The sequence below is a fragment of the Erigeron canadensis genome, chromosome 4 (assembly GCF_010389155.1).
Source record: "Erigeron canadensis isolate Cc75 chromosome 4, C_canadensis_v1, whole genome shotgun sequence".
Lineage (NCBI taxonomy): Eukaryota > Viridiplantae > Streptophyta > Magnoliopsida > Asterales > Asteraceae > Erigeron > Erigeron canadensis.
In genome coordinates this window covers 43,471,005-43,496,816 of record NC_057764.1, presented here as the reverse complement: position 1 = coordinate 43,496,816, position 25,812 = coordinate 43,471,005, and the positions used below count along the sequence as shown (strand labels likewise).

The following is a 25,812-nucleotide window of genomic DNA, read 5'->3' as shown; positions in this document are numbered from 1 at the left end:
TTTTAGTCCCAACTATTACTAGATGGGGCTGAAGACACCTCTATGTCGATGGTGAGTGAACTTTGCAACACGATCAATTAATCTGGATGTGACCAGTTTAGATGATCGTGTACCAGGTTAACTGGAATTAAGTATTAAGGTGACAAAATATTAATACATGCAAAATATAAATGACGAGTATATAAACTGGTGAGACAATATGTAATTTTCAAGTGTATTTTATTTATTACTTGTTTAAATAAAATACAAGGTTGTTGCGGAACCAAGATAATACAAGATGTAAATATCCTAACAACCCATGAATTACAATTGATCTAAACTTGGAAATTCTCCTAAACAATCGAAACACTTAGAGTTGTGAAATGTTTCTTTTGCGATTGAGAGAATATTGCACAAGTTCACCAATATTGCAGAATATATGTATTTGCAAAGTTTTGAAACAGCTTGTGCAAGGACCTCTATTTATAGTCGAAGATTGAGCATGGGGATCTCAACTTCGACGTACAAATATGGTTGACAGCACACAAAAGTATTGTTTAAATAATCCTTTGTGTGTGTTAAATAAAGTAAGACAAAAGGTACTTTATTCAACCACTCTACATCTTTGTATCTTTATCCAAAGACAATATCATTGTCCGGGAAAAGGATGTAGAGTAAAAAGGTCCTCCTCGTAATCAGTGTAAAGCTTTGTAAGAGCATTTACACTGGAGGATTCTCCAGTTGATTGATCTGGTAGATTGTCAACTGGGCTTCGCTGCCATTGCCAATCTCTATCTTCCATTTGTTGTCTTTGACTTCAACTGGAAGGTCTTCAGATTCTAGTCTTCTGATCTCAACTGGAGGAAGTCATCAGTTGCTAAACCTGTACAATGCAACTGGACTTCTAATATTTCGGACAATTCCTCATGCTCTCCAGATGTCACTGGAGAGCTCCAGTTTAGCTTAAACTGGACCTAACAAATTCCCCTAATTGTCCTGAAATATTGTCAAGTGATTTCAAACTTGTTTCTATACAAGTTTAAGTTTGAAATACTTGAGTTTGATAAAACCTATTGAGTTTCCAAGACATTTTTATAGATCATCAAATGTCTTGGATTTTGTTTTAAAGCTTGTAGATCCTATCAGATATCTTACTTGTGAGTTACAATCTGGCAACTTGTATATACACACAATTTACAAATAAGTTACAAGAAAGTATACAAAATTACAAGCAGATAGTTAGAAGGAAAACTTAAACAGATGGCCCTTCGCCAGTTTTCCTTCTTTTTGAGACTGATGAAATTGGCTGAGTATCCTCAGGATCAAGGCCTAATCTTTCTTCAATGTTTTCCTTGAACTTGATAAGATTTTGCAATACGTACTCCCAGCCTCTTTCAACTTTATTCTTCCTCTGTCTCCCCTCCAGCAACCTCAACATTTCAACATGTTCGGAATGACCATACTGATGGACATCCGGGTTCTCAGTTGTCCTTTTAGGCCCACCAAAGTATTGTACCTCAACAACAAAATGCTTGGCACCAGGCTTGATTGAAACCTTAACATCAGTAATCCTGCCTCTATTGTGCCTTCGACGCTGTACATCTGACAAGTATGTGCGAGCTTCAGATTCATTTGTCAGTTTGATTTTGCTCGTGCTCAGCTTTTGTGTAGCAGCTCGAATATCATCAGTTGTGGGTTCAGATGGTTCTACCCAAGTCCTCAGATTTGCATCTCTTGGCAAGGCTTTTTGTTTTCTCCCTTTGGACTTGGGTGGATTCAATACTTTGGTGACCGCCTTCTTTACCTGCTCAGTCCTCTTGAGAATCCCTTCAGACCTAATCTCTCTGGCCTTTTCCACCGACACATTCAAACACTTAGCATCCAGTTCAGCCTCATCATCCTGGTAGTGTTTGTCCAGTTCAACTTCAAGCATCTCCTTCAGTGCATTGACTATTCTTGGATCTTCTTTGATCTTCTTGTATTCAACAAGTGTCAAGCCAAGGAGTTGAGCATCAGTGATATCAACAAGAGGGGTTGGAAGATTTCTTCTTGATTCGAATTGGTTCACCTTCATTTGTTTCTTCCTTTCCTTGACCAGGTATCCCACTCTTGCTAACTTCTGACTCTCGCTTTCAGTAACTGGAGGCAACAAATCGACATTGCCAGTTTCCAACATTGGTGCATCGGTGGCCGGTTCCATAGATTCATCAGCAATGGCCTTTCCCTTATCAACACTCCCTACCACCACATCATCAAACACCTCAAACCCTGCTCACCAGCCTCAGTACTGGTAGCCATCACAATCTCCTTCCTTTACTTGAAGTCTTCACAAGAGTGTGAGGGGCATGTACCGACCTTTCCCCCTTGGCAGCATCTAGTCCCTGCCTGATGGCTTCAAAATCGGCATGACTAGAGGGCAGGCGATCTAGAGGCTGCCATGATTGCATTGTCTTGCACTCTTTGAAGACTCCACAAAGCATGCGAACTGTCCTCCAAAGATGATTGATCTCTTGAGACTGAGTCATTACATTTCCACTTGTCTGCTCTTGACTCTTTAAAATCTGTTTGAGTATTGAGAGATCATCTGAAGAGGCCCAGTTGCAGGGACTTCCTTAACACTTTCAGTCACACCCTCCCTTCCTTTGCCAACTTCAGTGGTCAGATCCGATATGGCAGTTGAGTGTTCAGAGACCTTGCTGGCCAGTGTATCCAGACTGCACCTCAACCGATCAATCTCAGATGTAATAGGAGTGAGATCGACCTGGGGCGCTGCAATCTTGGTGATCTCAGACATCACCTTTTCAATCAAATTGTTTTCACTGGCAGCCAAGGTTTCTTCAATCTTGAGACCCACTGAAGAGGCCAACTGGTTTCCAAGCTCTGTCACATCTAGGCCAGGTTTGTTACATAAATCTTGCACCTGCCTTTCCAGATTCTTAATATCAACCTCTGAAGATCTGACAGTACTGTTCAGCAGGTTGGATATTGAAGATGTGACTCCAGATTGAGTCAGTGCGAACGCCTCCCTTAAAGATGTTGCCAGTTGATTGGAGGATTCCACTAACTCGTTCAGCTTGCCAAACACCAAGTCCTCATTGGCAGAGAACTTGTTGATCCCCAGGTCAACCACTTTAATATTTTGCAAGTGATCCTTGTGGTACCTGGAGAGGGACTTGGTGTTCCTATCGAGTGTCTTTTGAATCTCTTCCACCCTCGCGAGAAGGTTCGAGAGATCGGCTTGGAAAGACACGAATTGGCTGTCCAATGACGGAGGAGAAGGTGTCACTGGACCAGCCGAAAAAGCTACAGGTGCAACTGGACGAGGTATGACAATATTTGGTTCTCCAGTTGCAGTAGCATCAGTTGATAGAAGAGGAGGGTTGTAGAAATGAAGGGAAGAGATTCAATGTGTCGTTCATGCTGAGAATGCTCAGGTGTGAACGACGGCGACGGTGGGGTTAGGATGTGTCTATTTCTAGGCACACCCATAGAAGAAAGTGGTTGGCGAGAGGTGAAAATTGGAGGTATTTCTAAGCTTTGTACAATAGTTGGGGAAACTGAAACATGTGGTTCTTGGGGTTGACCAAGGAGAGAAGGGAGCTGATCAAGTACAGTTGCATCAGCCATCTCCTGGTCAGATTCCGTCTCAGATGAGTCCGAAGACTCAAGCTGAAACACACCCTCATTTATGCCAAGATCCATAAATGTTGGGGGTGGCTGAACAAGTTGTTCAGACTCCTGATGACCAGTTTGAGTTGCCTCAATGGTATCATCAGTTTGAGGATCCGTTGCCGAAACATCTTCTCCCTGGACAGAGGTGACTGGTGCCTCAACCACAACTGCTCTATCCTCAGTTGCAATATCACCGGCAGCGGCTTCAGAGACCACTATCACAGATTGTGACTGGTCAGGTGCAGCAAGTCCAGATCTTGATCTCCTGCTTTTAGAGGATCTTCTTGCTTTAGGAACTGCCTGGACTCCTGCTTCTGCCACAGTTATGACTTCAGTAGACGAACCGGTGGGTCCCTCATTATTTTGAGGCCCGCCCAGTTGCCTTTCTGATTCACCAGATTGTGGTGCATCAGTTTTAGAGAATGCAAAAATCATTCTCGGGGACATCTGGACTTCATCAGAAGTGGACACCAGGTTGTCCAGATTCCTCAACAGTTCTGGCACAGAGAACAAGGATTGTGTGTTGTTGTACTCTTCTCTGCCCAGAATCTGAATAAAACAAAGGGACAGGAATCTTGAAAAGGGAACACAAGGACCCCTGTTGCCCTTCAACTTGAACACCAGGCTCCTGAACAAAATACCTGCAAAGTCCACCCTCAGTCCATTCCAAAGGCAGTAAGCCATCTCTGCCTGAAAGGAGTTTATCTGGTCCAATCCACCAGAACTCCCTCCCAAACTCTCCACCAAGTGGACCATAAAGAACTTCCAGGATGGTGAAAGCCCTTTCATTGTAATGGACCCCTTGGTCTTCAACACATCCCCCTCCACCATCTCCTTATTTCCCATATCAAGGAAGACCTGGCGGAAATTAATATTGGAGGAAATCACCACTGGAGTTTCATTATGTCTCCAGTAGTTGAGGTTAAGGGCTTCCCTCAACGTTTCAGTGGTGATGGTACACGGGACTGACCCATCCTTTAGAGAAAAGGAGATGGATGAGCAGTCCTCAGAAAGAGAGGCAGTGTACCAGAATTCACACAAGTAGTCATGAAATAGCTTGTGTGGATTCAAAGAGAAGGCATCGCTGAGGGGAGAAATCCGAAGAAAGGATTGGATTCTCCCTATAAGAGAGTCAGCGGCCTGGAGCCCTTGAAGAGATGCCATTGGATTATTTGGATTTAATTTAATAAGTTTAGAGCTTATGGGAGCACCAGTGGCACGAATAACATTTTGTGATGGAATGTACTCAGCAGTGAGTAGATTCACATCACGAGTACGAGATGAAGAAGAAGAAGATTTAGGAGCCATTTGTGAATTTAGATTTAGGGTTTTGGACTTAAAGAAGAAAGAGAGAAAAGGATCTCGAATTGTGAATGATTGAAAGAGTAAATGAAGGAATTTTGAGAGAAGTAAATGAGACGGATATATTGGTGGGGTATATATATAGGCAGTAAAATATTGCCAAAATATATACGAAAAGATATTTTAGTCTCCAAATATTTGAAATAATTTGTAAAAAGTTATTTTCCAAAATTTTGAGAATTCAAAAATATTTATAATTCCCATCAAGCATTTAATGCTACGACGGCTGGTATTCCCACTCACCCACTAACTTCACCAATACCCATAAAAAGTGCAGTACATTTCAGCAAAAGTCTTGACACGTAAGACATGTCAGGTGACGTCGTGAGTGCGAGGTTAGCACTCGAGTAACATCACGTGTCACAAGTATCCACCAAGTAAAACACAACGTTATGAAATCTGGCTGACCACCATTTTGAGACAAGACCAAACTAGCAACCAAAAGAAAATTTAGATGCCAGTTTCAACTGATGACCTTCAGTTGCATTTTTCAATAATTTATTTGAAAAATGTTTTGAGTCTTTTTCCCCCTAAAAATGTGATCCATTTGATCAGTGACTAGTCTTTGAGTACATCAAGGCGTTCAATCTCCAACCAATCAAGGATCACCTGGACCATCCTCAACTGAAGGGCCTCTTCAGTTTAATGAGGATTTAACATACCCAGTTCACTGATGAGATGTTTAAAAGTCTTTTCATCAAGAGGTTTTGTAAAAACATCAGCTAACTGTTTATCAGTGGGGATGAAATGTATTTCAATATCTCCTTTCATAACATGATCACGAATGAAGTGATACCTGATATCAATATGTTTTGTCTTTGAGTGCATCACTGGGTTGTGAGATATAGCAATAGCACTGGTGTTGTCACAAAAGATTGGGGTTCTTGTGAATTTCATGCCGTAATCAAGTAACTGGTTTTTGATCCAGAGAATCTGGGCACAGCAACTGGCCGCAGAAATGTATTCTGCCTCAGCAGTAGACATTGAGACTGAAGTCTGCTTCTTACTGGTCCAACTCACCAGTTTTCCCCCTAGGAAATGACATCCACCAGTTGTGGATTTTCTATCAATCTTACAACCTGCATGATCTGAATCTGAATAACCCATTAGATCTAACCCTGAGCCTTTGGGATACCAAAGACCAAGGCTAGGGCACCCTTTCAGGTACCTGAAGATGCGTTTAACAGCATGCAAGTGTGATTCTTTTGGATTTGCCTGAAATCTGGCACATAAACATGTTGCAAACATTATATCTGGTCGACTGGCGGTTAGATACATCAGTGAACCAACCATTCCACGATATTCTTTTTGGTCCACTGGTTTTCCATTTGGGTCAGAGTCCAAATTTAACGGAGCTGAAATAGGTGTGGTTTTTGATGGGATTGAATCAAATTTGTATTTTCTCAACAAATCTCTGACATATTTTTCTTGGTTAATAAAAATACCATCCATGGTTTGTTTAATTTGTAAACCTAAGAAAAATGTTAATTCACCCATTAAACTCATCTCATATTCTTGAGACATAATTTTTGAAAACCTTTTACACATTCCATCATCAGTTGACCCAAATATAATATCATCAACATAAATTTGTACCAGCAAGATATCACCTTTTTCTTTCAAGATGAACAAGGTATTATCTATTGCACCTCTTTGAAAACCATTTTTGAGAAGATGTTTAGTTAGAGTATCATACCAGGCTCTTGGGGCTTGTCGAAGACCATATAAAGCTTTGTTCAGTCTATATACCCAATGTGGATGCTTTTCATTTATGAAGCCTGGAGTCTGCGTAACATACACTTCTTCTTCCAATGTACCATTCAGAAACGCACTTTTTACATCCATCTGGAAAACCTTGAATTCCAAGTGAGCAGCATAAGCCAGGAAAATTCTGATGGCTTCAAGTCTTGCAACTGGAGCAAAAGTTTCATCGAAATCAACACCTTCTGCTTGACAATAACCCTTGGCAACTAATCTAGCTTTGTTCCTGATAACGTTGCCATCTTCATCCATCTTGTTCCGGTAGACCCACCTCGTTCCAATGGGTTCTCTCTTTAACCCTGGAGGACAAGGAACAAGCTCCCAAACGTTGTTCCTTTCGAACTGGTTGAGTTCTTCTTGCATAGCTTCAACCCAGCTTGGATCTGCCATAGCCTCGTCAATCTTCTTCGGTTCAATCAGTGATAAGAAGGTGACGTTCAAGCATTGATCACTTGTGGCTCTTCTAGTCTGAACCCCACTATCTGGATTGCCAATAATCTGCTCAATGGGATGAGCAGCAGTCCATTTAGTGTATTGACTAGGTTGGTATAATACAACATCAGTGCAAGACACTTGACGATCTCCAACAGATGCAGCAACCGGAGGAGGATCAGTCCAAACTACTTCAACTTCATCATCAGTGTCAACTGAAGAGTTGACATGATTATCTTCAAACAAAGGTATATCTTGAAGAACTGGAGAAGCTTGAACTGGTTCTGATGTTGTTGTGGCACGCACATCAGATCCAATTACCAGTTTTTCAGGTAGGTTAAAACTGATAGAAGGATAAAATGAGGTGTCACACATGTTCTCCTTTTCCATTACTGGTTCCAAGACATGATGTCTGGAAACATTTTCTGGTGTACTAACTGATTGATGAACCTGATCAGATACACCAAAATCAACTGGGACAACTGAAGATAAATCAAGGGTTGGTCTTTTGTTGATTGCTTCATTTGATTCATCGAACGTGACATGAATTGTCTCATGTACCTTTTGGAGTCTATAATTATAAACTCTATAGGCTTTTCTAATATTTGAATACCCCACAAAGACACCTTCGTCAGCTTTTGCATCAAATTTTCCCAACTGACTGGAATCGTTTAAAATGTAAACTGGACAACCAAATACATGGAAATATCCAATATTTGGTTTACGATTCCTGAGGACTTCATAGGCAGTCTTCCTGTGTCTCTTGACATAAACTGACCGGTTTTGGGTGTGACATGCAGTTGCCACAGCTTCAGCCCAAAAACAGGTGGGAAGACCAGATTCAGATAACATACTTCTGGCAGCTTCAATCAATGTGCGATTCTTCCTTTCAACCACACCATTTTGTTCTGGAGAACGAGCTGACGAAAAGTTTTGAGAAATGCCAGTGTCAGTGCAAAATGTCTCCAATTCTTTATTCATGAATTCTGTTCCGTTATCACTTCGCAACTGACACACTTTCTTGGTATACTTGAGCTCAATTCGCTTGATGAGAGAGATAATTTCACCAGATGCATCACTCTTTGATCTGATAAATATCACCCAACAAAATCTGGTGTATTCATCGACCACAACTAAAGTGTATCTCTTACCAGCTTTAGTTTGAACATTCACTGGACCGAAGAGATCCATATGAAGCATGTGAAGAGGTTCAGTGATGCTGAAATTCTGCCTGGTCTTAAAACAGGCTCTTTTCTTTTTGCCCATTTCACACCCTGGACATGGCTTCTCCTTTTTAAAGGGAAACAAGGGTATCCCATCAACTAGTTGCTTTCTTGACAACTTGTTAATATTTTTGAAGTTAAGATGGGATAATCGTTTATGCCACAGCCAGTTGGTGTCCTCATCAGTCTTGACATAGAAACAATGCTCTTTTGGAGCAGGCTCCATGTTCATCATGTACACATTCCCTTTTCTTGGTGCAATCATGACTACCTTCCAATCCTTGTTAAAAACAGTGCCTTGAGCAATATCGAACAGTACCCTATATCCATCATCACAAAGTTGACTGACACTTATCAGGTTATATTTCAAACCATTGACAAATGCAACCTTAGTGAACTGAATCTGCCCATTGTCAACAACACCATATCCCTCAGTTTTCCCACTTCCATCATTACCAAATGTCACCGCTGGTCCATCGCAGACAGTGAATTCTTCCAGCAGGGGCTTACATCCGGTCATAGTCCGGCCAGCTGCGCTGTCCAGATACCAAATATTCTTCTTACGATCGCCCTGCACACCCAAGTAATTGATTAGTTATTTTTGTGAACCCATCTTTTCTTGATGGGTCCACTGGACTTCTTCTGAGAAGTCCCAGGTACTTGACTGGGTGTTGAACTGGATGAGGAAACTGGAGGGTTCTCTCCAGTTTCCGGAGTGAAGACAATTGGTTTTAGTGGAACATTGATTTCCTTTTTCTTTTCAAAGTTTGCTCCTTTTGAGCAGATTGTTTCATCTTTTGTTTTTGAGAAGGAGTTTTGACATTTTGTTTTACAACTGAAGAGGATGCACCTCCTTCCAAATTCTTAATTCTGGCAGTACAACTTTGTACCTGCCTTGACAAATTTTGGATTTGATTTTCCATTTTTACCAAAATGTTTTTTTCTTCAGGCTGCTGGCCTTTGGACTTTGGCTCAGCGGGGGTTTTAGTCTTTAGAGTTGAGGACTCACTTGACTTATGAGGTAAAGGATTGTCACCAGATTCCTTTTTAACTGGAGCTTTAGCCTTCTTGGCTCCAGTTTTGACCTCAACAGGGTTGGTCTTAGTGGATTCAGATTTGATTGTGCCAGAGGAATCATAAGGTGTTTCAACTTTAACAGATTCTGGCAATTGGTGAATTGTGGGTAAAACAGCTGCCATCTGAAGATCACCAGATTTCCAGGCAGTTTTTTGAGCATCAATGGTTTTAGAAAAAGCGTCATAATTTTTACCAGATGCTTGAACCCAAGAATTAATAACCATATGTTCTTTTTCAAGATCAAATTTCAGTTTTTGGTTATCTCTTACCAATGCCTCGTTTTTCAAATCTGACTCTTTAAGAGCCAACTGGACACTTTGCAAATCATTTACTTGACTTTTCATGTTGTTTAATTCAACCAAAACAGTTTCTAAATATCTTTCACAGTCAGTTCTCATGGTTTCAACAAATAACAAGTCATCATTCAATGCTTCAGCAATATCCAGTTTCAGTTCTGAATCAATTTCGATATCATAATCCCTTACCTTCTTTAAAATGATATCAACCCATCTTCCAGATACAACATCATCCTTCACCACTGGTTGTTGACTCTCCAATGCCATGAAACACATATCTCTAATCTCTTCTTCATCATCATCAGATGAATCATCAGAGAGTTCCCATTTCCCTTCAGTTTGAGCCATCATGCACTTGTTCTTTTCTTTCTCATTATTTTGTTCAAGAGACATGAGAGCAATCTGGGCCTTAAGTTTCTTGTATTTGGCCTTATAATCATCAGTTTTAACAAAGTTTGGGACAATAGGACCAGTTTGGTTGTTCATCTGACTAGATCTGCATTCCTTCATGAAATGGCCTTTCTTACCACATTTATAGCAGGTAAGATTAGCCTTATCCATTGAGATTGAATTGGAAGCATTATTGGACCCATTAAATCGATTAGATTTATGCTTAAACCTATTAAAGGTTTTAGCAATCATGGCAACCAGATCATCATCGTCAGTTTCCTCACAACCATCACTGAGATTAGTGGTTAGGCCAGAGTTCAAAAAGTTGTTTAACATTTCCTTCATAGAATGTGACTGGACATTCTCAGTAGACATTAAAGCAGCACAAGGTTGCCCAGAAAAGTTGGCAGCCTTGGAACTCTGAGCATGGTTTAAAGCATCTTGCTCAGCCAGTAATCTTGCAGCATCATTATCTTCAGTGAATCTGAAGGCTCCATAAAGAGAGGCAAGAGTGTGGCTATGCAAGGTCTTTCCTTGTCTTAAGACAAGAACCATGTGTGCCCATTTGGATGGCAAAACATCACAGAATTTTTCAAGAAGAATATCCTTATCCTTCTCCACTCCCAAGCCTCTAAGTTGATTAATTAGCCCAGTAAATCTGGTATAAGTACCAGTTAAACTTTCATTGGGAATAGCAAAGAAGGATTCATACTTCTTGTTGAGAGCAACCTTTCTAGTGACAATTGTGTCATTTCCTCCTTCAAACTGGAGAACTAATTCATCCCACATAGATTTTGCACTAGAAAATACCACAAGGGTAGGAATTAGTTCCTCAGGTATAGCAGAAAGAATCATGTTTTTCAATTTGGTATCAAGATCAACCAATCTACGATCCTCATCTGACCAATGTTCTTCAGATTTCTCCCTGGTGCCTCTTCTCCCAGTGGGATCGAGAAGAGGGCTAACACCACTGGACATGGGAATATATGGTCCATCCTTAAGGATTTTCAACATATACCTCTCTATCCCACCAAAATGCAAGAGCATTCTAGCTTTCCATGTACCAAATGTCTCACCATTCCCATCGAATTTGGGAACAGGAGAGTTGGAGTAATGTACATGAACGTGGTTAGCTCCAGGAGTTGGAGGAGGAGGAGGAGGGTTAGTATTTAAAGGAGTAGTAATATTAGGATTAGATTCATTAGGACCAGAACCATTCTCACCTTCAGCAGCCATCGAAGCAGACCTAGGTTATAGAATTGAAACAATTCAACCTGCCTGCTCTGATACCACTTTTTAGTCCCAACTATTACTAGATGGGTGCTGAAGACACCTCTATGTCGATGGTGAGTGAACTTTGCAACACGATCAATTAATCTGGATGTGACCAGTTTAGATGATCGTGTACCAGGTTAACTGGAATTAAGTATTAAGGTGACAAAATATTAATACATGCAATAATATAAATGACGAGTATATAAACTGGTGAGACAATATGTAATTTTCAAGTGTATTTTATTTATTACTTGTTTAAATAAAATACAAGGTTGTTGCGGAACCAAGATAATACAAGAATGTAAATATCCTAACAACCCATGAATTACAATTGATCTAAACTTGGAAATTCTCCTAAACAATCGAAACACTTAGAGTTGTGAAATGTTTCTCTTTGCGATTGAGAGAATATTGCACAAGTTCACCAATATTGCAGAATATATGTATTTGCAAAGTTTTTTTAACAGCTTGTGCAAGGACCTCTATTTATAGTCGAAGATTGAGCATGGGGATCTCAACTTCGACGTACAAATATGGTTGACAGCACACAAAAGTATTGTTTAAATAATCCTTTGTGTGTGTTAAATAAAGTAAGACAAAAGGTTACTTTATTCAACCACTCTACATCTTTGTATCTTTATCCAAAGACAATATCATTGTCCGGTTAAAAGGATGTAGAGTAAAAAGGTCCTCCTCGTAATCAGTGTAAAGCTTTGTAAGAGCATTTACACTGGAGGATTCTCCAGTTGATTGATCTGGTAGATTGTCAACTGGGCTTCGCTGCCATTGCCAATCTCTATCTTCCATTTGTTGTCTTTGACTTCAACTGGAAGGTTTTCAGATTTTAGTCTTCTGATCTCAACTGGAGGAAGTCATCAGTTGCTAAACCTGTACAATGCAACTGGACTTCTAATATTTCGGACAATTCCTCATGCTCTCCAGATGTCACTGGAGAGCTCCAGTTTAGCTTAAACTGGACCTAACAATTTGTATTCGATTATTAATGTATGCATTCACTAAGCGTTTAGCTTATTCTTTTAGTTGTTTACCCTTTTATAGGTTGTCCTGGATGCGGAAGAAAGTAAGTATTGTAAAGATTGAAGTTAAAGATGCTTAATGGATATGGGTTGCTTTGGTTAAATGCGGATAATGGTATTGGTAATAGGACCCATAGTGACCCCTTTGAACTATCGGCGCTTTGTACACTTGTTATGTCTTTTTGGAGAATTATTATGATGTCTAGTGTTGGACTCGAGTTTTTGGGTATTTTAAATGTGTCGTTTTGTAGTTGTAATATATTGATTTTGTTTAAACGCGTTTTGGAGAAACTCATAATCCGTAACAGGTTTGGATGATGATTTTACGAATGGGTCATGCCAAAATTTCTAATTTTGTACGTCGTCATTTGTAAGATGTCAACTCGGGTGATTGACCCATTTGGTGGTAAAGTGAATGTTTGGTCAACGGATACTTTTACCTTGCGTATTTCTGAGTCGAAAACTTATTTGAACTTAGAAATGTTGTATTACGAAGTTTGGTTTGATTTTGGTAGTCTGTAAGTTTGGTTAAGCACCTAACGATTTTTGGTGTTGCTGAACTGGGGCCCACTGCGGCGCAGTGGAGGTAATTTTACCCACTACGGCGCAGTGGGGATTCTCGGTCCAGGGAGCATGTCACTTCCACTGCGGCGCAATGGGGATTGCATCCACCCACTGCGGCGCAGTGGGCACATATAAAAAAAAAATCCTTATTTTTCTATTAATCGAGTTGTGTCGTTACTGTTATATAACTAATTATCACAACAAATCACAAAGCACGCAACGGAAGACAAGATCTATGTAGTTTAATTAATTAACCAAAGTATAGAAGATGTACCTTATAATGGAGAGATTGAAGATAAGAACAAGGTTTAAATTAACCTCTCTACGATTGCACACTCAACGTTGGAACGTATGTATGCTAGTACTTAATCACGAACCGAACAACCCTTTGTTTCTAGCTACTAATTTCGACCCAAGCAAAAACCAAAAACCCTTTTTTCCTTGTGGTAGTCGACCGAAGCAAGAGAGAGGAAGAGAGAAGAGATTTTTAGGGTTTTAGAAAACCTAATTAATTGTGTGTGAAAAACAATTAACCTAGGCTTCTATTTATAGGCTTAGGAAACTTAATGGCCAAGTTTAAGGGTTTTGGAACCCTTTGGTCGACCGTCCCCCCCCCCCCCTAGAACATTCTAGAGGGGTTTCCTAATTGTTTCCTAATTCCAACTCTTCTCCGTTAAGTCCGTTAGTTAAGTACCGTTAACTTTTAACTCTTTTAACGAACCTCCGTTAGTTTTTCGTGATCAAATTAATTAATAAATTACATTTAATATATTAATCAATTTATAGTTACATTCACGTTGAGGTGTGACCCCGTAGACTTAAATACTTTTCGGACATACGTTCATTTTATGTGATCATATTCCAACACAAACATCTTAATAAACAATATTTACCCTTTCAATAAAGGTATAGTAAAATGATTATCAAAATTGATCAATAGTGACTTATCTTGACTTGAATTCATGATAAAAATCCACCTTTAAATTATCAACTCTCATTTGATCAACTTCAACTCTTCAAGTCATGATAATAGTATAATATGATGCAAATTGATGACAAAGATCACAACTTTATTTAATTGAATTTTGCGAGTCAACCTTCTTAATGCGACACGTATATCTACTAGTACTAGTAAACTACATCATGACAACCACATACAAAAAAGATTTACTCACTAAATCTATGCAAACATATAAAGCACAAAAACAAGTGTTATTTATATGTAAAGTAATCTAATTTACATTACTAACCGTTTGTAAATTACAAAGCCCTCAACTTGATCCGACTCCTAACCACTTGCTCAACTTCCTAATGTAAATCCGACACCCTGAGTCATTAATTAGTGGTAGAAAATAGGACGTACACCTAAAACTGTGACCAACTGACCAAGTGTCCCTAGACCCTATGTATATACAACGGGCACCAAGACACCTCCATCTCTTCCTAGATAATGCCATATGGTAGCCTGATGCCACACCATGAGACGCGCAGGGCTTGGTTGTGCTTCGCTCCATTTCTTTCTTTTTTTTTTTTTTCATAATTTTAATTATTTTCCGTCATCGAACTTTTACTTCAAAGGTTATTAATTGTCATGCCCAAAAGGACCAAAACTATAATAAAGTTTACGCAGATATAACTGATTTTCACTAATTGCAACGATAACTTGAATTCCAAACATTCATATGACTTGGTTATTTAGGAAGTTAATTAATAACTATATATTATGATAAAATAAAATAAAATAAAAACGAGTTAAATTGATGGAGGCCACATTTGCATCAACATCCTTGCTCAATGTTTTAAAAACCGGTATTTTAATCATTACCGGTGTGAAAAAAATTTCTGGTATTACCGGTATTAACGGAATTACCGAAAATACTGGCCGGTACGACTATTTTAGTTTAGTTTATTTATATTCTACAAAATTTGTTACAATTTAACGAAAATAGTCAAAAAAAACAATCATAATTCACTCAAAAATAATAACAAATAGGTATTTCATAACAGAATATAAGGTTTAAATTACACATTTAACAAAAACTAACATTAAAGTATCATAAAAAAATATTTAAAATTTTTTTTAAAAAAATGGAAATGCTGGAACGATAATACCGGAAATACCGGGAATACCGGCCGGTATGAAATAGTGAAAATACCGGGATTAAAATACCGGAGTACTCTCAAATACCGGTAATACCGGTATTTAAAACATTGCCCTTGCTTACAAGAATTTTTTTAAAAAAGGCTAGAAATATAGGAGAAAGACAATTAAACTATCTTTTCCGCCTATTTTTGAGTTGGACAAATTTCAACAAGAAAGAAAGTTCTCCGGTTGTTCTATCTATCTATACTCTATTATAAAACAAAGTACAAACTATCTTTTCTGCCTATTTTTAACTCTCTACCTTTAAACTACTCAAAATATCTTAATTTTCAACATATTCCTAAATCACACATAAAATTTACCCAATATATCCTTAAAATATTTTTCAACCATATTTATCCAAATTATTTATCTTCTTTATTAATTAATTTAAATATTTACACTTAATATCTCTATAATACTTTTAATAAAATTATATACAAATCCATTAACTATAAAATAACTAAACACATTTACACCACATCGTTACCTACCGCTACCATCACCACCCGTTGCCGCCATTGCCATTGCATTGCATGGGTACCTATCTCGTTTAATTTAATATAGGTTGCACGTCATCCGATCCATTCACTTATGCCTTCTTATTAATTTAAATTATCATTTTAAGTTTTTGCTGAACCGAAGTGATTTGATTGTAAAATGGGTAATTCAAGTGGCCGAATCGAGAGTACAGTTAGCTTTCGATACATTAGCCCTAAAATAAAAACAAAAACTACGATCTATAGATTTTAACATCAGACAATTGGAGAAATTATGGTAATAACTTAGAAATTATGGCAATATATTGGCAAACGCACGATATACCCACCATGTTTGAGCTTCATTCATTTAGACCCCCTATAGTTATCCTTGAGCAATTAGAGCTCCTATAGCTAGTTGTCGGCTCAAGCATTTTGGTGGCCTTAAATGATATCAATTTTGGAGGCCTAGTTTTTTAGCTTACAGAAAAAATGTACTTGCTGTTAACTTTGTAATCCTTTTCGAATTACCACATTTATATTGACGATATCGGTTCGACATTGACAATCAATAAGGAAACTTAATTAGAAAGTGAGAAGTTACTAATTCACAAAAATCACAAATTCACATAATCAAGGATGAGATTAAATATGGTAAATCATAAGGTGATGTAATGAAATTTTCTATTTAATTTATTCCAAAATTTCAATAACTGGATATTTAGATATTGGACTTTATGGATTCTATCGGAATGTCGGATATTGGCTTTCAAATAATTTTTCATTAATTCAAATAAACATAAGTTAAAACATTTTGCATGTAGATAAACATTTTGTGTTGTCCTATATCTTTTTAAAAAGAAAGAGGTCGACTTAATTAAGCTACTAGCTAGCTAGCGATTGATTGAGGTATCATGGTCATCAAGATATATAATGGAATCAACAACACGTACCAAAGATATAACGCATGTCAATTCCAAAAATGATCGATTGATCGAGAACGTTAATTAATTAATTAGGTCATCGATCAGTAGCTAGCTAGCTAGAACCAATAAGCAACACCTAAGAAATTTGCGTATAAAATCCAAAAATTTTACGAGACTAATATATATCATCATGGATATATATTGTTGGGAATATTCATGATAACATCTCATCATGAGAAGGCCTGGCTATATATATATATATATATAGCAATCTTTTCCACACCCATCAATTAATACTTCATAATTAATGTTGTGTATGTAATTGAAAATAAGTTTTCACATGCATATATCTTTACAGTTTACACGTGTTAATTATTATTTTAATCACGTATCTACAAATTAAACTTATCATGTAGACATGCATCCAACATCCTCAATAAGTTCATACACATATAATTTCGTAAGTGTTCTACCCGGCTCCGGTCCCTAGCTAGCTAGCATATATATGCATCTCATTTCTCATGTTAATTAGCTAGTCTAAATAATTAAAAGTTCGTTTTCTAGATTGTATCATAAATAAATTTTAATATGCCTCATACATGATTCGTGCACATGAATATAGATTGTAAGCACAATGTGTTATGGCAAATAGCCTTGTGATTGTAAACTTAAATTTTTAAAGTCTTTATGTTAATAACTTATTATAATAATTAATATAAATAATATGAGTTGAAGAATTGGGGAAAAAAAAGAGACAATTTATTAATGAGAAAACGATCAATCAAATAAGGTTATAATGTCTTTTGTATTAATAAGTCAAGAGTTAGAATTTGATTCCAAGTCTAATAAGGAAATTGAATTTATAACCAACTAAAAAAGCTAAATTAACAAAATAAATAAATTAAAAGGACATGTGTCGATAAAGTATTACGTCATGTGTCGTCTAAATAAAATATCAATCCTGTTTTAGTTTATTGGTAGATATATTTCGACTTCACTCTCGAATAAGAATTTGTGTAAAAGTTCAAATTATAAAGTTATTTAACTAATGTCGATCGACTAATTAAAACATGTATATAATTAACGATGAGGAAGAGGAAATGATATGATGATGATGTTTTGAATTAAAGATATACATTTTTGGATTAATATATATGGAATAGATGTAAATAAAAACGTCAGATCATGTGGATAAAAAGAGTCGATATGATCGAGATAAAACAAAATAAAATGAAGAAATGTATGTATAGAATATACGAATAGAAAATGGATGAGAGAATTGGTTGATACATAACTACTTAATTTCAGTACGTACATCCTGTATAACAATTTCAACCTTAATAATAATTTGTCTAAAACTGTACATCATGAACTTTACTGCTCTTGTACGTGTTGTGTAATGCTCATAAATGATTAAATCTAATAATGAAATCAAAAATAAATATGAAATGATCGAAAACCACTTTTCCCGATATAGGGGGTGAATATGAATGATGCTAAACAAGTAGGGGCGCTAATTGAAAAGCCATCCAACAAGGCTTTATATGATTTCAAATTTTCTATTTTAAACTAAAAAACAAATATCTTTAAATTTGAAAATAAACATTGTTACACGTCATCGATCTCTTCATGTTTATTAACCTCTCATTCATCACAGTCACACATATATATTTTAGATTTAGCGACTACCTTAATCCCCCCGTTTGTTTGTTTCTTTCACGATACATATATTATCATTTATTTATCTTTCTAACATTTCAAAAACACTCTCTTTCTCTCTCTAAACCTAAATAAACATCCAAAGTGCTAATTCTCTCACCAAAAAATTTCCAAATATATATCTCTCCCTCAAAGTTCAAAACTTTTGAGCTAAAGATTCATCCATCAATCAAGATCTTAATGGGTTTTTAGTCTTACTTGATTCTTGACAAAACCCATCAGGGATTTATCATATCTACCCAGAAATGAGGTGACTTTATTTTCCCATTTTCATATATCTTGCGCGCATCAAGATTTACTGCCCGTACTTTCATCTTTCTCTTTTACTGTTATGATATGTGTATACTTTCCTTTTCTAACTAATCTGATCATAAATCTATATGTTATATCTTGTTGATTATAAGTATATATTGCTTTTTGCTTTTTAGGGTTTCAATAGTTGAATATAGATTCTTAAGTTTCATTTTCATTGATACCTTTACTCATTTGATCAGTTATAGAAATCTTCTCTAGCCTTTTAGAACACCTTAGTTTTTTATTTATATATATTTACGATCGTATATATATATTGTGAAGCGAAAGATCTAAAAGTTGTATTAATTCTTGATTATATAAGTAGTACTATTGTAATTAATTTGTTACCTAGTTTTGTATCTAAACTTACTATAGGTGAATCCATGTATTCAGTAGATACGACAATGAATGTTTGTTTGTGAGCTACATGTGTTGTCTGAATGTATGATTTTATGTAGGGTAACTTTGAAAAAAAACTTATTCAATGGCCTTGCTGGTACGTATCTATCTATATATTATAAATTGGGTTTATACATTATATATATATATGCATTCATCTCTTTCATTTTCATTTTATGTAAAGTGCTTTCCTTTTTACTACTTGATTGATGTAGCGCAAATGATCATAGTATATGTTATTATGTATAGATGGTAAAAGTGAAATGACATTACATACATACAATAATAAAGATAAAAGTATATATGTTGTATTTTGAAAAGCATTTACAGATCTAGCTAGCAGCAAACCATGTAAGGGAAAGGGATCACTAGTACCTCACACGCGCGTGTGTATTGTGTAGCCGCTCTTGTTTGTGCTCTATGTTATTCAATATTTTGATTCCCGATTTCCCAAATTAGTTTAGTTAGCTTACTTTGTGATGGTCAAAACTAGTTGGTTGTAGTAAAAATGTTGCTTCCATGCATTATGGTTTTCTAATGTTCTTGAATTTTTTTGACATCTAATCTTGCTGATATATGCCTTCAAACTTTGACATAATATATGATATTTTTTTGAAATACACAAGTCATATATGGTTATACTTCCTTTGCCTGTAATTTTGTGCATGAGTTTATTAAAATTAATTTGTTGCTGCTGATGTGTAGCAAATCAGCTTATCCGTGTAATTTCTAATCTGCTTGCTATCAATGGAGATTGATCTATTCGTAGAAGACTGTACTGAACCAGGCGAATTCGTGAATTTTTCAATTCGGTATGCTTGAATTTGATTTTAACAAACATTATTCAACCTCAAGTTGATATGAATTTTTTGTTAGGCACTGTTTTGTTTCTGAACACAGTGAGTATGTTTCTGAAATGCGGAATAAAGATCCAATGAAATGTTGGCCCTTTCAATCGTTGGCTGATCCTAATGACCACAAACTTTTCTTACCAAATCAAAATTCAGAGTCTACCTCTTTGTCTACTCAATTCTTTCCCGAAAAGATTTGCGATTCAGATGATACGCCAGAACATAATGAGGCTGCTAATTGTAAGTTTAAAATTAGATTTTATGGTAGAATTTGTAGATAGGTTGTTTAATGAGTTACTCCGTAGCATTCTTATTTATTGGTCTTTCAGCCCCAGAAGTTGACATTTTAAGTGGAAAGGAGGATCAACCACTGGCTGCAATTGGTATGAATATACAGTTTACTTGTGCTCCTATAGATTTTGATAGACTTCTGAGTTAATTCTTTCCTTTGTAGATATGATTAGGTCTCTTCAAAGCGATAATAAGGTGGGGATAGATATATATGATGAGTCATCAGGTCAGACTTGTAGCACGGTGACTAATAGCAGACATAAAAATAGTGTCGACGAAGATGCTAAATTTGGGAGTAGTGTGGCTTCTGATAACATTGGACTAGAATCAAGAAGGAAACCTCGAAGATATAGGTTGTTGTCAGATATATATAGGGACCCTGCAAGCAAAATGGGTCCACGATGTGACATTACAAATCATATCAACGTAAATCACAAATTCGTTGCAGAAACTGAAGATGAGATGGATAATGATGTCACCTTGTATGAGCTTGTCAGAAAACAAAAGGGTGTCCAAGTTACTGATCCAACAGTAAAAAAGAAGAGGAGAAGGGTCAGGGTTGAGGAACCAAGAGTCGATCAGGGAAAAAAGTTAAAGCGTAAATTCAGAGACACCTCAGTAAGTGATTTGGAAATTGGTCCTGAAAGTCACGTAAGTAAAAAGACTATAATTGATGACACGGAATCAAAAACCATGGCAAAGAGCAGTACGGTTAAAGCATTGACCCAAACTACAATCATACCAAAGAATGAGGGTGATACATCATGCCTAGGAAGTAAGGAGAATGCCTTCCTGAAGCAGAAGGTATTGCTTTCAAATGACTTCTGTCTCTTGTATATTCTTTAGTTGTCCGTAGATATTAGTTTTTTACATTTATGTTCGGAAATTAATTTTCTCAGGATGGTCACTTACCCTGCCCTCAGAAAGCTAACATAAGGGAGACTACAGAATCCCCAAATGAGGATTTTGAAATGGAAGCTGTGATGCTCTTGGCTTACCACTTTAAAAAGGAGAATTCTTCAGCCAATGGTCAGGTCTTACATGAGATTGAGACAAACACAACTTGTGCCCGTGTTCACAAAAACATCCAAGAACATTCAACTCCATCAGTTAAAAAATCCATCATGAAAACATCATCAGTGCTCTCTGCTGACAAACAGAAGACGTTTATTAAAGAAAAGCTAGAAGATGTGTTTTGTTCGGTTCAGATGAAGGATCACTCCAAAGGTACCACTGCTAGCGTTCTTCAAGCTCACATAGAAACCTGCATGATGAAGGCTGCTGCAATAGCTCGAGATGCACAAAACTGTTCGGTTCTTCTATGCTCCGTTAATAGAAATCCAGCTGATTTCAGCATCCCGAATGCTAGAAATAAGTTTATGAGAGGTTGCAAGTAGGTTAAACTGTAGATAGTTTTTTACAAATGTTCCAATCAATTAAACGGCTATCTGCAAATGGTTTTCTTGGTTTGCAATTTAGGACCATCGTGGTACTTTCTTCATAGTAAAGTCTAAAGAACAAAAGAACCATAAATTTTAGGACCGGGTATTCCGGGTAAGCATCTGATGAAACAGAAGAACCAATATATTTGTGAAAACATAGACAAATCATGGTGTTGAGTCCAAGATTGTCATATATGATTAGTTTAAATAAGAAAATTTCTCTCACGTATATAGTTTAGTTGAATTCATTAGATTTTAACAATGAAAGTGTTCATTGCTTCCATTTGCAGGTTTGTTGCCTTTTTGACTTCAAGATTTGACCAGATTTAACGTATTAGTTCATTATTTGTATTGGCAACCTGAATGCGTAATATGGCTGCAACTTAGCATTCAGTATGAGTGGAAAAATGGACGGGTTGGGTGGGTTATCTAGCGAGTCAGACTCTACAATTCTTAACATAAGTAGCGGGTTTGTTCAACCCGCTAACTTTTTCTATTGTATTGTATCTTGTAAACAATAATCTACGTTTTCTTTAACATAACAATATAGGACATTTTTATGCGTTTGAAAATATTATGGATGCATTTCAACCATTTATTTAACTCATTCGACCCCTTTTCTTTTTACTGGTTTGCCAATGCCAAAGGGCCCGATCTTCACAAATCATCATTCGGTTCTTCTCTAAATTCGTCTTTCACCTTTTCGTTTACACAGGGACCATAAGCCCAGCAACAAACAGCATAATAAAGCAAGTTCACAAAACTGACTACTACAAGAAGCCAATAGTAAAGATCATAGCGTCCCTGTTTAATGTTGTTGGCGATTCACCCTTCTTTCGAGCCTCCTCTAGTTATTTTCTGAACCGAGGTTAGTATAAAACTAGCCAATAAATTGGCAACAGCCATCCCCAACAAGAAAAGTGAAGCTGCAATGCTTGACATGCTTTTGGGAAATTCTGAGTAAAAAACTCATTTTGCCCCGATTATAGTAAAAGCCTCGGCTAAACCATGTAAGCAATACTGTGGAACTAGCCGCATTGCTGACATGTTAATCACTGTATTTAGGTCATTTATTAACCCTTCTTCGATTGCTCTTCTTCTTCTAACATTTTCGACAATGGCAGAAATTATCATGGCCAATGTAGAAATTGCAAGCCCTATACCCATCCTCAATTTAACACCAAGATGAACTGGTTTTCGTAATATTTTTGACGCAGAGGGGATAAGTACACGGTCGTATAAAAGAACCCAGACTACTATCATGATGATGGCAAAGAAAGCATAAGAGGCTGCAGGAATATGGAAGGCTGATGAGCCCAGATGTGGATCCACGGTTTTTGCTTGGAGTACCGGAAATGTTGCTTGACTTATGTTTATGGACATCACCAGACCAGATGACCACAATGGTAGAACACGGATTAGTGATTTTAGCTCCTCGACTTGCTCCACTGTGCATAGGCGCCATGGGTTTGAAGCAATTCCTTCTGGTGTTATGTCTTTTGGATTCTGAATTATGCAAGCTTTATTAAGGAACCTAAAGAAAGATCATACATGTTACTAATTGATAAAATTGAAGATCGAGTTGTTTGTTCTTGCAACTTATTTTTTATCTTAATAAAAATTGATGCTTTGAGTGCAAGGTTTATACCTGAGTCTGTTGGTGGGCGCGATGTATGGATCTTTATGATGATGATGCCACCGCACGGAAGGTCCAATAACAATTCTATGGTTTTTACAAGCAACAACCATCACTTGTACAAAGCGTGTGAAAATGCTCCTTTCAACTTTGGTCTTGATATAAAGAGAAGAAGCTACAAAGAACAGAACGACAGCTAAAAAAGAAAGAATTGGGGGAACCCCAAAACCGACCCTCCATCCAGCATGATCTTGAATGTAGACAATGCCCGTTAGTGCAACAAGGACGCCAAACATAGCAGAGGCATAATACCACCCAAAAAAGCTTTCTAACACCCTCTTGTTGTTGGGATTGTCAATTTGCTCCGCGCCAAATGCTAATGAACGTGGTTTGACACCCAGAGAGATGAACATAAAGGCAACAATCAGGAAAGCATGCTGAAAAGTTGTGGAACCATTGTTGTCAACCACAACAAGGACATGCCCTGCAGTTACAATGTCAATTTTGGTAATTCATAAGTTGATTCGCAACACATATGCGTCTAATCAATAATGAAATGTACATGTAGCATCTCTACCAAAGATCAAAAGTAACTACAATTATGCGTATTTACTTAAAGGCTTTATTCATTTATGAAATTTGAAAAGAAAAACCATATTCGTATTCCGTATGCACTATGATCGGTACTTTAGTTTACTTTTTGTACCTTTAAGTTTGTTTATCTCCTAATTCCTATTTATTCTAAATTATTTACTAAAGTTGAATTTGTTATACTTCGCTTGTTAAATATGGCACCATAGTTAGTGCACATTGTAAAAGCGAATAAATTATGTTACCAAAAAGGAAAGGAAAGGAGAGAACCCAATTAAGCCAATGGTGAGGAATCGACCCAAATATGAATCAGAGAGAAATAATGCCCCTAAAACTGGTGCAAAGTTAGTTGCCGCTGACCACAGGAAAATTATGTTTGTGCCTTTAGCGACACCAATCTTGTAATCACTCATCAGCATACAGTATCATGTTTGGCACCAAACCATAACTTGCCACCCTCTCAAATGCCTCATTTAATACACAAAATTTCAATGTTCAAAACCATTACAATAGATTACTCATACGTACGTATAAATTGTTTGCACTTATAAATACGTACAAATTATCTACATTAATAAAAGCGGACAAATTTAGAAGTATACAATGCGGTAGTTGTATGCACTTTTAATTGGGAGGATTTCACACAAGACAATATTATACACATTTATTAGAGCATTTTTAATGATGGGTGAAAAGATAAATGAAAGAAGGTGAGTAAAAGATGAATGGTTGCGGTAAGGTATTAAAGGTGGGTCTGTATATCTTTATATGTTAGTCATTTTATATTGATTAATTGTTTATATTATGTGGTATGGTAGGATATATATTAAATTTTGAAAGTGAATGGTTAAGTAAAGAAAAGAATGTGATTGTGGTGAGAAGAATGTGGTTGTGGACTGTGGTCTTAGTGTGTAACCATTTTTTTACACTTATATGCATAAAACATTAATAATTTGTTCACATTTGTGTTAATATAAAGGATTATAAATACGTTCGCATTGACAAAATTTGCGTACTTTTTTTTTTTTAAATACATAGAACAAAACGGGTTCGATTCAAGAATATATATACATACCTATGAGGAAAGGCATTGTGATTAGGCCACCTTTCTTTCTTGACGAGTGGTCAAGTGTTTGCTGATATACTTCCTCTCCCGTATTCAGTTATCACACTTGTTGGTTCTTAATTACTCTATCACCCGCATGACAATCTGTACGGTTTCTCTCTTTATATACTCGTAATAGCAATGGTAATTGCACTACTAGCTTTACAAAAAAACAATTGTGAGATAATGCGGCATTTAGCAAGGAATAAGTGTTTTGTTTAAGCAATTGGAACAAAGGATTAAATATTACATGTTCTAGTAGGAATGTGTGGTTGACGCCCTTTTACTCCTTTTGGAAAATAGAGATGAATACGGGAATTTTTTGAACTTGTCAAGACGTTAGATATAGTAATTTTTATTCCTGTATAACTTTTCAGCCTACTATTATACGAGAAAAGTGAGTATGAGACTGTTATGCACTCAATTTGGGTGAAAAACATCTCACATACCAATATTTTAATATTTTTAATAAATAAGTCTCCCATGATTTTTATTGTTAAAATAATGTATGTGAGGGGTTTTTCACCCAACTTAGATGTCTAACAGCCTCATATTCCCTTCTCCCATATTATATTAGTCATCTTATTTTATTTCTATACAATTAGTAAACCAACTGAACATATTCGTTTTTTAATACTTTAAGAAATACAGTATAAAAGAGCCCAAGAAAAGATGACTAAATGTGCATGTATGGTCAGTGGTCTGATCATGGACGGATTTGGTATGGGACAGTGTGGGCAGCTGCATCTAGCCTAACTTTTATACAATATAACTTTTTTGGTTTCATCTCTAGGTCTGACGATTGGGCCAGGGCTAATTTTTTTTTTCTACCAAGGCTTTTTGATCTGTTCATGTTATGGTCCAGGAT

At 36.7% G+C, this 25,812-nt stretch overlaps 1 protein-coding gene, 1 long non-coding RNA gene and 1 pseudogene across 3 annotated transcripts in view; 2 read left to right on the top strand and 1 right to left on the bottom strand.

Annotated features, from left to right (window-relative positions):
- The window catches only part of LOC122598626, a 23,081-nt gene extending 10,346 nt beyond the window's left edge, over positions 1-12,735 (top strand). Inside the window, exon 3 of the long non-coding RNA XR_006323672.1 lies at positions 12,527-12,735. This is a non-coding gene — a long non-coding RNA (uncharacterized LOC122598626). The remainder of the gene's footprint in view (positions 1-12,526) is intronic.
- A 5,679-nt stretch (positions 12,736-18,414) lies between these two features.
- On the top strand, positions 18,415-21,841 carry LOC122597941. 2 transcript variants are annotated; one of them, XM_043770535.1, is made up of 6 exons: positions 18,415-18,585; positions 19,734-19,840; positions 19,929-20,119; positions 20,209-20,262; positions 20,334-20,974; positions 21,070-21,841. In XM_043770535.1, exons 2-6 carry the CDS (start codon positions 19,776-19,778, stop codon positions 21,565-21,567), a joined length of 1,449 nt encoding a protein of 482 aa, XP_043626470.1. In that variant the 5' UTR covers positions 18,415-18,585; positions 19,734-19,775; the 3' UTR covers positions 21,568-21,841. The 2 variants fall into 2 exon arrangements, with proteins under 2 accessions (XP_043626470.1, XP_043626469.1); XM_043770534.1 differs by having other exon boundaries at positions 19,905-20,119.
- A 343-nt stretch (positions 21,842-22,184) lies between these two features.
- Positions 22,185-25,043, bottom strand: LOC122597683 (annotated as a pseudogene).
- Positions 25,044-25,812: the final 769 nt, after the last annotated feature.